This window comes from Terrapene carolina, unplaced genomic scaffold (genome assembly GCF_002925995.2).
Source record: "Terrapene carolina triunguis isolate 2854851 unplaced genomic scaffold, T_m_triunguis-2.0 Scaffold58, whole genome shotgun sequence".
NCBI lineage: Eukaryota > Metazoa > Chordata > Testudines > Emydidae > Terrapene > Terrapene triunguis.
In genome coordinates this window covers 97,420,312-97,433,562 of record NW_020664409.1, presented here as the reverse complement: position 1 = coordinate 97,433,562, position 13,251 = coordinate 97,420,312, and the positions used below count along the sequence as shown (strand labels likewise).

At 42.9% G+C, this 13,251-nt stretch overlaps 1 protein-coding gene across 1 annotated transcript in view; it reads left to right on the top strand.

Moving 5' to 3' along the window:
• The window catches only part of ASAP1 (ArfGAP with SH3 domain, ankyrin repeat and PH domain 1), a 288,493-nt gene that overhangs the window by 191,411 nt on the left and 83,831 nt on the right, over positions 1-13,251 (top strand). The window contains exons 15-16 of the mRNA XM_026659939.2: positions 9,468-9,555; positions 11,089-11,137. Coding sequence (XP_026515724.1) covers positions 9,468-9,555; positions 11,089-11,137 — 137 coding nt within the window. The remainder of the gene's footprint in view (positions 1-9,467; positions 9,556-11,088; positions 11,138-13,251) is intronic.

Here is a 13,251-nt window from a genome sequence, read left to right as displayed (position 1 = left end):
AGTGCAGCTTGTGAAGGAAGGAGGGGTAAAGGTGCTTTAAGGTGCCAGTTATGTCTCCTCAGTCTCACTGCTGACTAGCTGCAGACCCAGTGCTCAGAATGAAGCAGTGTTCTCAGGGACTGTACAGACTCTATACTAGTTTTCAATTGCCTGCTAAATGCTTCAGCCATGCCACCTTTTCACTTAGCTATCTCCTGAATAGTGGTGACTGGGAATGGGGGAGGGAGGAGTGTAGCAGATGCCAATTTGAGGTGAATAGTCTCTTGGCCAGATTCTACTGGGTTTATGGTGCTTTGTGCTATGGACTGGAGCAAAGTGGCTGGTGAATAACCAGGAATCTGGTTAATAATTGTTCTCTAAATTCAGCTTTCTTCTTTCTCTCTCTCTGAATTATCACTAATTCAAAATAGTAGTGTGCAAGTTGACTGGATAATGGTAATAGCATAATCTCTTGTTATAACACTGTAAACCCTACTACCTGATTAGTAATTTGATATGTTGGGTGGCGCCTTTTTTTATGTGTTCGCTCCCCCTGATGTTAGAACCTGGCTACGCCACTGGGGAGGGGGGCTTCTTAGACCTGAGTAGCTGGGGCTTGGGTGAATTTTGTGACACCCTGCCCCCCCCCCACAGCCACCACCCTGCAGTCCCCACTCCTGCCCCACGCTGGGCAAGGGACAGCCCCATTCCCAGTGAGGCTATGGTGAGGGGCAGCAGCAGGGGAGGCCACATGTGATGGCAAACCCCCTCCCCCCGGTACCCACCATAGGGGAGGCGAGTGGGCTTTCTGGACCTGAGAGAGGCCCTAGGAGCATGTGCAGTGACCGTGGTGCAGAGTGAGTGTGCTGCGGGGGAAGAGGAGGGGTCCCTCCCCTGGAGCTTGCTGCTGCCAGTGGGGGGTGAGTCCTCTCTGGCCCTAGCCCTGGGGCAGCCTGTCTGCACTCCAAGTTCCTCATCCCCAGCCCTACCCCACCCCAGAGCCTGCGCCCCTAGTACGCCAACCCTGAGCACCCTCCTGCACTGTGAACCCCTCATCCCCAGCCCCACCCCAGAGCCCTCACCTGAGGGGAAAAACACACAACTTAAAGTTGGTGGTCAGTTTGGAGTATCATTGTGTTTAGCACAATACTTGATTATTTTACACCCTTTAAAGTATATAACTAGTCGTATACAGGTGTTACGAAGTGGGAATGTTCTTAATGTTTTCTCTGAATACTGTGTGGGTTCCTCAGTTTCCCCTATGCATTTCTTAAGAATCTAGATGGTGGGATAAGGGGGTGTGATTGTTGTAGAGCCCAGTGTGATGGTGTCTGCACAGAGAATGGCCGAAACCCTGTGCACTCTCCTGCAATGGCCTGGGCCACTCTCCTGCAAGGTGCTAACTGAAGGTGTTGGAGAACAAAGAGATCAGGTGACCTCCTAATGCCTGGAAAAGAGACAAAGGCCAGAGGAGGGAGTGTTAGTGCCTGTGCGGACTTCCAGAAAGCGCATGGTGTGGAAGGGGATGCTCTGGAACCACTCCTTCAAAGCCAGTCAGGACTCTGGGGGAGCCTCCTCTCTCTGAGCATACTGTCTCCAGGGCAAGAAGCTTACACCTTCCTGAGTCTGACCTCGGAGCATTCAGCATGCCCTTCCACACTGTGCGCTTCCCGCAGTGAGTCCAGCCAGAGGTCCCTGTACCCCAACTCTGCAGTCAGACATGACTCTCAGCCAGCCAGGAAAACAGAAGGTTTATTAGACGACAGGAACACAGTCTAAAACAGAGCTTGTAGGTACAGAAAACAGGACCCCTCAGGTCCATCTTGGGGGGTGGGGAGACCCAGACCCAAGTTCTGGGCCTCTCCCCATTTCCGGAGCCAGCTCCAAACTGACACTCCCTCCTCTGGCCTTTGTGTCTCTTCCGGACAAGGAGGCCACCTGATCTTTGTGCCTAACACCTTCAGTTGGCACCTTGCAGGGGAAACTGAGGCACCCACACAGTATTCAGAGAAAACATTAAGAACATTCCCACTTCGTCACAACAGGTGCAACAAAATATAATACTGTATATTGAAGCAGGCAAGTGCTGCTTCTAACTTTCCACTTTTAATTGACCCTTGTAATCTTGTGGCGCCGATGCGTTGTAGCTTCATTTTATCCCAGCAACAAATTCTTGATTAGTAGGACCACTAGTAATCAACAATGGATTTTTCTGATAGTGATATTGTGCAATAAAGAGAAACATTGCACTTAAATGCTTACGGCTTCCAGTCCATGTTTACACTATTTAATAAAATATATATATATCGGCTTACGGGGGGTGGGGGGCACCACCATTTTGGGCACCACCAAAAATTATACAAACCTGCCGCCTATGAACTAGCTAAATTACTAGGAGACTCTGCTTGCTAAAGTGACAAGTGCCTGTCATGCTGAACTTCAATTGTAATACATATAGATATCAAGAACTGATTGACTTGTCCTTCTTAATCTTTATACTTGTATTCCTAGTGGTCATCACCTCCTTTAGTTGAGATAGCAAGTTGCAAAATTTGACGGCTGACATCTTTCCCTTCAAAGACATGAAGACAAGATAGTTAATGTTCTTTCCCTGAGATCTTCCCCAAAATACTATATCCTACAGATTTCTTATAAACCAAGAGAGTTCTGTGCCTGTGTTTGCCCCCCCCAACTCAATAAACCTAAAATGGCTCTTCCCCTGCAAACACTCAAATATAGGTCCCTCAGACTTGAAATTGTAGAAAACTAAAATTGCAATAAGGTCAAAATGCTATGAGATTTATTTTACATATAATTTTTTTTGTATAACTTGTTTTCATGAGATAATGGCTGCAATCAACTATAAAAGTTAGGCTACTATTATTACAGCATCCAAAAACATGCTAGGTGCTTTATAGTACAATAAAGTTAGGATATGATGAGACATGGAAGGAAACAAAGTGAGGAAGACAAATATTACAGCATTAAGAAAACTTCAGGCCTGTGCATATACATGGCTTGGTGGTTCAGTTAAGTTTTGTTCAACTCTGCTAAACCAGAATTTCTCCCTTAATAAGGGATGGTGCAGAGGCTTACTTCAGCAAGGTCTCCAGTTCCACCTGGAACGCAGACCACTCACTCCCTGTAGCAGCAAGGCATGTCTGTAATTGACAGCACTGGAGACTGAAGCCCTGTACTCTACAGAATGGAAGCATCATGTTAGAAAAGCAGCATAAACTTTCCCTGCTGATTACTGCATCAGTCCTGACCTAAAAGGATTATCTCTAGGGATAAGAAGATAGGCTTGGAGACTGAGCTATCTTAAGCTTGGTCTCCCTGCTGTGTCTGGCAACAAAGGTGCCATTTATAGTGCTGGCTTTTGTGATCTAGACACCTATGCATTTTGGTGGCATCATAAAAATCCTCTACATTGGGAGGATAATTAAATTGTCCCCATTAAAAGTTCAAACTTGTTGAAATCAAATAAAGAAGCCAAAGCTGTCAGAAGAACAAATACAGCTGTATCGGTAATGCAGTTTGTTTTCTTTTCAGGAGTAGTTAAGCAAAACAAGGTGTTTCATCTTTTCTCAGGGCAGTCAGTTCTTTGTAGTTACTAGTCTAGTTATGTCATAATCCAAGGGTTTATCAGTAGACCTAGAAATATCAAATACATTCAGTGATCATTTCATTCTCAGCAGAAAATATGAATGATCCATTGTTTCTCTTTCCTGCCTACTGTATTTAAATGTTTACTACACACACCACCTTTTCAACATACTTTTTTCTGTGCATGTAATATGCATATTAATGCCTCCTCCCCCCACCTTAGTTGACTTTCATGAGTCAAATTAAAAATGTAATCTATAACCAAAAAGAGAAGGCAATAAATCTTATGAAGCTTGTCAGTTTTAGAGGTCGAAAGAAGAAAGGTAAAGCAATAAAATGTATCTTTTTGAGCATTTTTGTTGAACTAATATGTGAGACGTTCCATTTAAGAGTGCAAACCAAGCCAAAGAGTCCTTTTTATATCATTTATGCTCCAGTTGGCCTGTTTTGGCCAGGTCTTCTCCATATTCTGGAGCGCAGTGCAGAGCATGTGTCTTGGTTTTAAAATAAAAATAAATATTGGCCTCCCACCACCAGGGGCTGCAGCAGTGTTGAATGGGTTGGAAGTATGATTGTTCTTCTTCTATGCAGCTGCCCAGTGGAGGTCAGGCTTGACAAAGCCCTGGCTGGGATGATTTAGTTGGGGATTGGCCCTGCTTTGAGCAGGGGGTTGGACTAGATGTCCTCCTGAGGTCCCTTCCAGCCCTGACATTCTATGAATAACCATGGCACTGGCAAAAGCCACTCCTGTGTCCACAATCCCAACCTTCCACATTATTGTTTTAGTGAGTAATTCAGGGTGGTATCTCTATTTCATACACATTTCAGGTATCTCAGGGCTGACTAGGACACAGGGATTTCAGGGGAAGGGAAGCATGCACAAGTAACCTGGGGAGAGAGGAAACCCCCAAACCCTTCCCACTTTGAGATTGGAGATGCTTTCTTCTCACAGGATCCTCCTCCACACTGGAAACTGAAAGGCCACGAACAATGTGAACTTCTCTTCATATGTTGAGAGATGCCCACTAGAGAATCCTGGATGGGGTTGCAGAGATGGTAGTAGATAAAGGACACAAAGGTGGAGGAAGCTCCATACTTCCTCCACCCCTCCATTCCCAGGAGTGGCTGGGGGAGTGGGGAGCCAAATTCTTACCCTAGGAAGGAAGGAAGCAAGCAAGCAAGAAAGCAAGCATGACATGCCCACTAAAGATTCCCAGCAGCTATGGATGTGCCATCCTCCTCTGAAATTCTAGGGATGGCCCGCATAATTTCCCTCTTCCCCTAAAAGATGCCATTGAGAGGAGATAACTGCCCACTGGCTTCCTCTCCTCCTCCTCCACCCAAGAAAACTGAAGGTAAGGAACACCTTTTGAGGATAAAAGTTTGTCTGGAGACATAGGAATGTGGGTGCTTGTGGGGCAAAGTTTGTTAGGGTCAAGTAAGTATCCAAACTTTTTGGGTGTCTGTCCAAATCCCAAAGCTTAAGAGGCCCTAATAACATATATAAAATATTGGGCAGGATTTTGAAAGAGTTTAAAGTTTATATAATGCTTTGGAATCCATATCACTGTGAAAATATAAAGCTTAATCATCACAGAATATTCATGGCTTTTGTTTTGCCATTTAGCATGTGCTTAGCATGCCATTTAGCATGTGTTTTGCCAAAGGGAGATAATTTAAAATTGTGGTATTGCAGGTCCAGACTGAGAGGCATTGCCAGAGCTTTGAGAGACAGTTGCACAGTGTTTGCCTCTAAGTCTGGATCTAGTGATGATATCAATTAGATTGCAAGCTCTCAGTGAGACTGCCAGTTCTTTGTGGCAGGAATAGTCTTCTCAGTGTATAACTGCACATCACCTAGTATAATGAGGCCCTGATCTGATTGAAGAGTCTAGTTGATACCACAATACAAGTTATAAATGCCAGGTTTTTTCATCTACTGTAAATTTCCAGCCCTATCCCTAAAACTGTAAATAAACCAGTCTGATAGCACAGAGCATGGAGCTACCATTCAAGACATCTGTGTTCAGTGAGACACTTGGGAATTCAGACTCTGTACCCCCATCAAGACCAGAGACTTTTTGATCAATGTCCAGGGTAAGATGTCAGCTCTCTTATTACTTAGTTATTTCTTGCTACCTATTACATAGAGCAAAATTCTTATTATGCTGGTCACTTCCTATGTAAGGTGAGTTAGCTGGATAGGGATAGATGAGCTGCCAAATAAATCTTAAAACCAAGGCTTTTAGAGTAGCTGCAGGGAAGCAAAGTTTGGGACATTGCCAGGAAATAGCTTGTTTCTTCTTTGAGTGCTTGCTCATGTCGATTCCATTCTAGGTGTGCGCAGTAGGTCATCGGAGATTTTTGCCTTAGCACTATCCATAGGGTCAGCAGTGGCACTCCCTTGAGTATCGCACTCATGTGTCGGTATATCAGGTTGGTTATTTGGAGAGCCTTTCCTTGCATAGCAAGAGCTAGCAGTTTTGTCTCTTCTGACTTTAAGCCTTAGGGCTTTGTAAATAGTAGTTTATAGTATTTAGTGTTAAGTAGTTGATCAGTCTAGTTGGGAGTTAGAATCCCAACGGGGACTTCGCCCCAGGCACGGCATGCCCCGATCTCCGGGGTTAAGCCCTGTGCGGACTGTAACAGGCCTGTGCCTGTAAGTGACCCCCACATCAGCTGCCGCAAGTGCTTGGGGAATCACATGTGAAGGACAAGTGTATTTGTAAAAATTTTCGTTTGCAGGCTCTCCTCATTGGAGACTGCCCTTTGTCCAGCTTCTGAACTGTCCTGCCAAGACTCGACTAGTGCCTCGGTCTCGGTGTGCAGCGCACCCCCGGCACCGCTCGCCATTGCTGGTGCCCGGAAAGAAAACGAAGAAGCACGGCTCCCCGGCACTGGGCAAGAAAGGCCATTGGGCATCAGGCAAAGGACACAGTTCAGGCCATCCTGCCACTCCGGAGCCACTTGGACGTGCCTTCCTGGTTGGGGCCCTTAGCCCCTTAAAGGATCCACCACCGACTCCCAGGAGCGGTAGGGGACCCAAACTTCTGGCGGCATCAACGCCTTCCCAAACTCCCCACGGCACTGAAAGAGCAGAGGCCCACGTGCCACAGGAAGTGGCAAAGGCTCCCTACGAGGAGAAGCCAGCCGCTAAGACCCCTCAGAGGGCAATGGAGCGCTGCTGATCCCCCAAGACAAGGCAGCGCTCTCCATCTCCGCGCCACAGATCTCCAGTATTGCAGCTAAGATGCTCTGGGGCTCGCCCACGGTCTCGACATGGATTGCCTAGGGAGAGGCGCCTGTCTCCGTACTACCAGCACCGTTCGCCCTCCCACTGGTCATCTTCTCAGCTCAGATCTCTGTCGCCTGCCCCATGGGAGCACTACCTGTCGCGATTCTGGTCCCCCCAGCACCAGTCCTCTCGATACCAGCACTGATCGTCCCACTCCAAACACGGGTCTCCAATGGCGACGGTCAGCAGGCAGACACAGGCAGCTACGGCCCCACCAAGGTCACCGGAAGACGATTTCTCTGGAACGGAAGGGCTGTTCAGCCCTCGCCAAGGCCCCACCAGCATGATTGGCCACCTGAGGCCACGCCAACGTCTACGGTGCCGCCTTGACAGCACAGTCAGTGGCATTATTGGAGTGCGTGGGGCATGCCAGTGATGACGATGCCCCCTTCGCACCACTCATCTGCCGCCACTTCAGAGCAACATGTGGCAGCACCTGGCTCAGTGCATGAGACCTGCTTGGAGGTCAGGGTAGAGGAGACAGTGCCCACCCCAAAAAACCCCTGCCCCACAGAGGATGTGCTGGTCTGTTCAGGCCTCTTGATTGTCATGTTGATGGATTTGGCTTCTTTCTCTATTGTTCCGTGTAATGTTTCTCTAGGTTGCCCTCTTTTTCTCTTCCCAGGTGGTGTCCATAATATCATTTGATGTGGAAGTCATGTTGGTGGCATCCTTAAAGTGTGTCCTAAATATGTTCATCGTCATTTTCTTACCATGTTTGGTGCTTTAAGTTTATTTACTCTACTTGGTTTCTGATGTTGCAAGAAACTCTTTCCAATGAACTCTGAAGATCTTCCGCAGGCATTCACTTTGGAATTAGTTGATCTTCTTATCAATTTCTGCTGCAGATTTCCACAACTCTGCTTTGTAAAGGAGGATAGACTTGGTGGTGGTAAAAAATTTGTATTTTTGTATCTGTGCCAATTGTGCTACTTTTCTAAATCTTTTCAAGTTTGTGAAAGTTGTTTGCTGCCTTTGATATTCATTGCTTGATATCTAGCATGGTGTCACCATCATTGCACATCTCACTCCCTAGATATGTAAAATGGCTGACTTCTTCTAGTGTCACATTTTGCTCTGATGGTTGCTCTCGGGACATTGATGGCCAAATATTTTGTCTTCCTCTTGTTGATAAACTTGTTTTGCAGTGTCTGCCAAAATCTGCGTCTTTTCTTCCATTAAGCAATATGTTGAACACAGGAGGATGTCACCAGCAAAACCAAGATTACCCAGTTGTACAATTATAATGTGGTATATTTTATAAAATAGCAAAATCTTAATAAACTTCACTAAGCTTCTGCTACATTTTTCTGAGAAATGGTTATTATACAATGTGTGGATTAGCAAAATTCTATTGTAGTTTGGGGAGTGGGAAATGGAGAAATCATCCTTCCTAAATCTAATCGATCTATTTTTTTTTTTTGTTTAGTTTTGCTTGCATGCTCTATGGGGGATGAAAGGGATGTTAACTGTGGATATTTTGAGACCCATGTAATATGCTTCTTGAAGGTCCCCTAACTTGTTCTTGCATTTGATTTGAAGCCTTATTCTCTACATCTGACTTGAGCATTCACATTTAATACCACTTTTTAATGACCATAAGCCTGGTGACAGCTCTTCTGGTCATTATTTTATTTACAATATTTAGGACTACAGGGGACAACCAAAACCTTTTTGGTGGTAGTTCACTCAAACAAGGTTTATTTAAACTTACTGTACTTACCCTGAGGAGTATTTTGAAAGCTGACAGAGATGCTAGCTCTTGAGGATTTGGGTACAGAAGAGTTTCAGTATAGATCAATGAAAAGATGTATTGTGCTTCCTGTGTGCTCATATTAGCCCGTTCAGGAAGGTACTTAAACATACTTTGATTATGTGAGTAGTCAGTTGAGGTCAATGGATACATTAAAGCTAGGCATATGCCTAAGTACCTTCCTGAACCAGAGCCACAGTCAGGTAAGTGAAAATACAGAAAAAGATTTAACAAAGCACATTATGAACACATATTTACTAAAGCAGTGGTCGGCAATAATCCCTTCTGTATTTACACAGGACCTACATTCAGCTCAACCACCAAACTTGGCTGGAAAAACAGAGCCAGCCTGCATAGTTAATTTGGTTTCACCTCCTCTTTACCAGTTAGTTGAAGAAATGACACCAGTAAGGGAAATGTGTGTATTTATGTAGTGTGTGTACATATTTATCAAGATAGTTTTGTTACTTTTTAGCTATTTTCAATTACTTGTATGAAATAATGAAATAAAATGCAAGGAAAACGTAAGCATTCATATATGTATTCATTATGTAACACAAAAATGCTTAATTATAACAATTGGATCTTTGTGTTATTAAACACAACAGGAAAATTAAATATTGGGACTTTTAAAAACATCTTCATTTCTTCAGACACTTCTGAAATTATCAAAAAAATGAATTGCTAAAAAGGGGCTTATGTTATTCTTGTACTACTCCATCCATACTGATAAAAATGTGACTATAGCCATACATAAAAGAAATGGAAAAAATACCTTTCAGTGGGAAAAGGGCCCTAAATCAAGACTGCTATAGGTAATTTTTTTTTCTTTAGTCCAACAGGCAACCTGCCAAACTGAATTTACTAACCTGCCAGGTGAAGCCAAATGCAGAAGATAAGAAGTCTTTTGATCTGATATCACGTATGTGACATTTTAAGTGAATAAATATTTACACCATTCATTATCAACTAGTCCATTGGCTGGGATTTTACAGAATGTTATTGTTTAGCAAAATAATTACAAGGTTCTATTTTAACTAGAAATGAGTCTAAAGTGCAAAATTAAGCTCCTAATGGATATTTGGATCCAGCTCTGATTTTGACTCAAGGACCATGACTATATACATCTTCCTATGGAAAGTTTTCTAATATCTATACTGTGTATCCGTTGCAAACCATAAGATGCACTGTGCACAAAATTAACTGTTATGAAGATAGCAACTATGCGTGAACGTGCTTGCTTAGATTGTCAGGTAATTATTCTGCAATTTTAACAGTCTATCAGTCTTTGTTCAAAATACCCCCTATACTGTGTGTGGAACTTCAGTTTCATCTCCTTCATAAAAGATAGCCTTCAACCATTCAGTAATACTTGTGCCTGTCTATCTTGCATTGTATCATAGATAGGGATCCATGATAGGGATTCCCTGACTGTCCGCGACCTCCTTGACTTCTACAGCGGCCAGTGTGGCTGACCCCAGGGCCGCCAAAGCAGCTGGCTTCGGGGCCAGCTGCTCAGGTGGCCCTGGGGTCAGCCACACCAGCCGCTGCTGGAGTGGCTCTGCAGCCAGCCGCTCGGGCAGCTCCGCAGCCAGCCGCAACAGCCCAAGTAACGGTCCCCGGGGTGGCTAGATCAGCTGTGCCCCTACCCCCCACAAAGCAGCAGCCCCCTTGGGCATGCTCCGCACAGCAGCAGTCCCCTGGGGTGCACCTCCCGCAGCAGCAGCTGCCCCAAGATTTAGTCGGGGTATTTATAGTATAAGTTATGGACAGATCTGGGGCCTGAATTTTTGTTTTTTGCCCATGACCTGTCTGTGACTTTTACTAAAAATACCCATGACTAAATCCTAGCCTTAGTCATAGAAATTAATTTTGATTGTGATTAAAAACAATAACATTTTCTTCGTATTGATTTTATTTTTTCCAAACAAAATGTACCTATTTTGGGCTAATTTTGCCCTAATTTTGTCTTGTGCAACTCCTTTTACTTCAAAGGGGATTTTACAAGGCAGAATATGCCCCATATAGTGTTTTTCTATGGGTTCTATAAAAACAGGGGTGTCTGTTTTCAACAAGTTGACTAAGATGTGGCATAAAATTGAATAAAATATGCTGGCTGTACAAAAAAAAAAGTAAGTGAATTTAATGTAACTCAAAAACTGTACTGCCTCAACTCTTCTGTATTCCATTAACTATATCTGTCACCAGACCCTCATTTGATACAAATGACTTATACTGTCAACAGTTCTGTTTCTTATTTAAAAAGTTCTGTTGCTTTATTAAAAAGTTAGTAACTGAAAATAGAGATGTCATAGGCTTAATGACTTATGTTAACATATGTCCTTGCTTGCTGAATATATTTTGGTAACAGATGCTGTTTTGGCATCTTAAAATTAATTTCAAATCTGTCAAATGTGTTCAACATTAGAAAGATTTTTGTTTGTTTGTATTTCAGATAACAGAACATACCACTTTCAGGCGGAGGATGAGCAAGAGTATATAGCGTAAGAATGTTTATACTGTCATCAAGATATTTGTAAATTTGTATCTAGAAATATGCAAAATGTGTCACTGGCAAAACTACTTTTGTTCAATTAGTGGAAAAACGCTGTATGCCTTTGTTCCCTGGATTTTTTGCTATGCTGAAAGTTGTACATGAAAACTGCCATTCATCAGAGTGAAGAGTGGTAAGGGTTACAAAAGGTTTGAAGCCTACAAACTCCGTGAGAAGGGGGAGAGGGGAAGAAGACAGTAGAATAATTATCTGTACCCTATCTCACCATTTTCACTGCAGAAAAAACCATATATCTGCCACTTTATATGTAGAGTATGGTACTGGAAATGGGAGACAGAAAATACCTTCTCTTTGAGTCTTAGTATACTTTGGAATCTAGTCATTTCCATTAGTTACTTTATTAATGCAATTACTTGCCCCCATAGATTATTTCAATAGACTTATCCATCTACCTACCAATGCAGAACTCTCCCTTACTTTCTAGTGTTCTCTGATTCGCATTCCTCTCTTTGTCTTTTGCGTATTGCTTTTGGTAGCCATAGGGCTTTGATAGCAGTGTGGTTGTGTAGAACAGTGGCTCTCAAACCTTTCCAGATTACTGTACCCCTTTCAGGAGTCTGATTTGTCTTGCGTACCCCCAAGTTTCACCTCACTTAAAAACTACTTGATTACAAAATCAGACATAAAAATACAAAAGTGTCACAGCACACTGTTACTGAAAAATGTCTTACTTTCTCATTTTTACTATATAATTATAAAAAAATCAATTGGAATATAAATATTGAACTTACATTTCAGTGTATAGAATACAGAGAAATATAAACAGGTCACTGTCTGTATGATATGTAGTTTGTACTGACTTTGCTAGTGCTTTTTATGTCGCATGTTATAAAACCAGCCAAATATCTAGGTGAGTTGATGTACCTCCTGGAAGATCTCTGAGTACCCCCAGGGGTACACATACCCCTGATTGAGAACCACTGCTGTAGAACATTGCACTCCACTGCCACCTGACAATTCCAGGAAGAAAGCTGGTGGTGGAATGCCCAGACTGAGGTCTGGTGCCCGCCTGCCTCCCTCCTCTCAGCTTCACTGTTCCTTACCTGCTCATCTGTATTCTAGTTTAACACCAGATTGCTTCTTGTATGCTTGCTGTCTTGTATTTGAGAAGCCTTTAGAGCTAATTGGCAGGTGGAGAAGTAGATGACATGGGGAAGCAGTGGTTTAGAGGCCCATTCACAGACAGGGAGTGAGCAGGGAAGGAGCCTCACGTTGCACATGGAATCCTTCAAAGCTTTAGGCCAGTCCTACAGATTGTGAAAAATGACTGTTCTGTCATGTTTACAGCTGACTTTGCACATTGTCTGTTTGGGAAGCACCATGTTATTTCCCCTTCATTTGTTGCGTGAGAAGAAAATAATGCCATTTAAAATATTTAGTCAGCAATGTCCTTGATGCACAATTGATCTTGAAATATTTGCCATAAATTTGCTTTTACTATATTAGTTTATTTGAAAGATCAAGCTATGATATATTTAATTTTCTTTATTAGTCTTTGCATTTTGAGACCCAGTCATTTAAAGTAGTTATTTTGTTACCGCAGATATTTTCCCCTCTGATTATTTTGTCAGGCTAGTTTGAGATCCCACAATGATTTTATTTCCTGTAAGCTTTAGTACGTTTTATCAAAATAAAAGAATACGGTTCAATTTCAGTAGCTGAGAGAATTAATTTGTTCTGGAGTATTTTTTTAATATTGTTGTTGCTAAATGGAACTTATTAGACTTACAAATAGACTTGAAAAGGTTACTGGATTTAGAGGTAGTAAGTTGATGAAAACTAATGACATATTGCTTGTTTTGGAAACCACTCTAAACTACAACAAATTCCTGTAGTTCTGCTTATTCAAGTACTGTGTGTTTTGGGCAAGTACTTATGAGTGACCCAAATAGCATTACATACGTCTGTGTAATTTTGCGGATTTGATCGGTGATACAGCTGTTTCTAAGTCTAATATATCTTTTTTTGTGATGGGGCAACCAGATCTGCAGGCAATGTTCAAGGTGTGGATATACCATGGATTTATATAGTGGCATTATGATA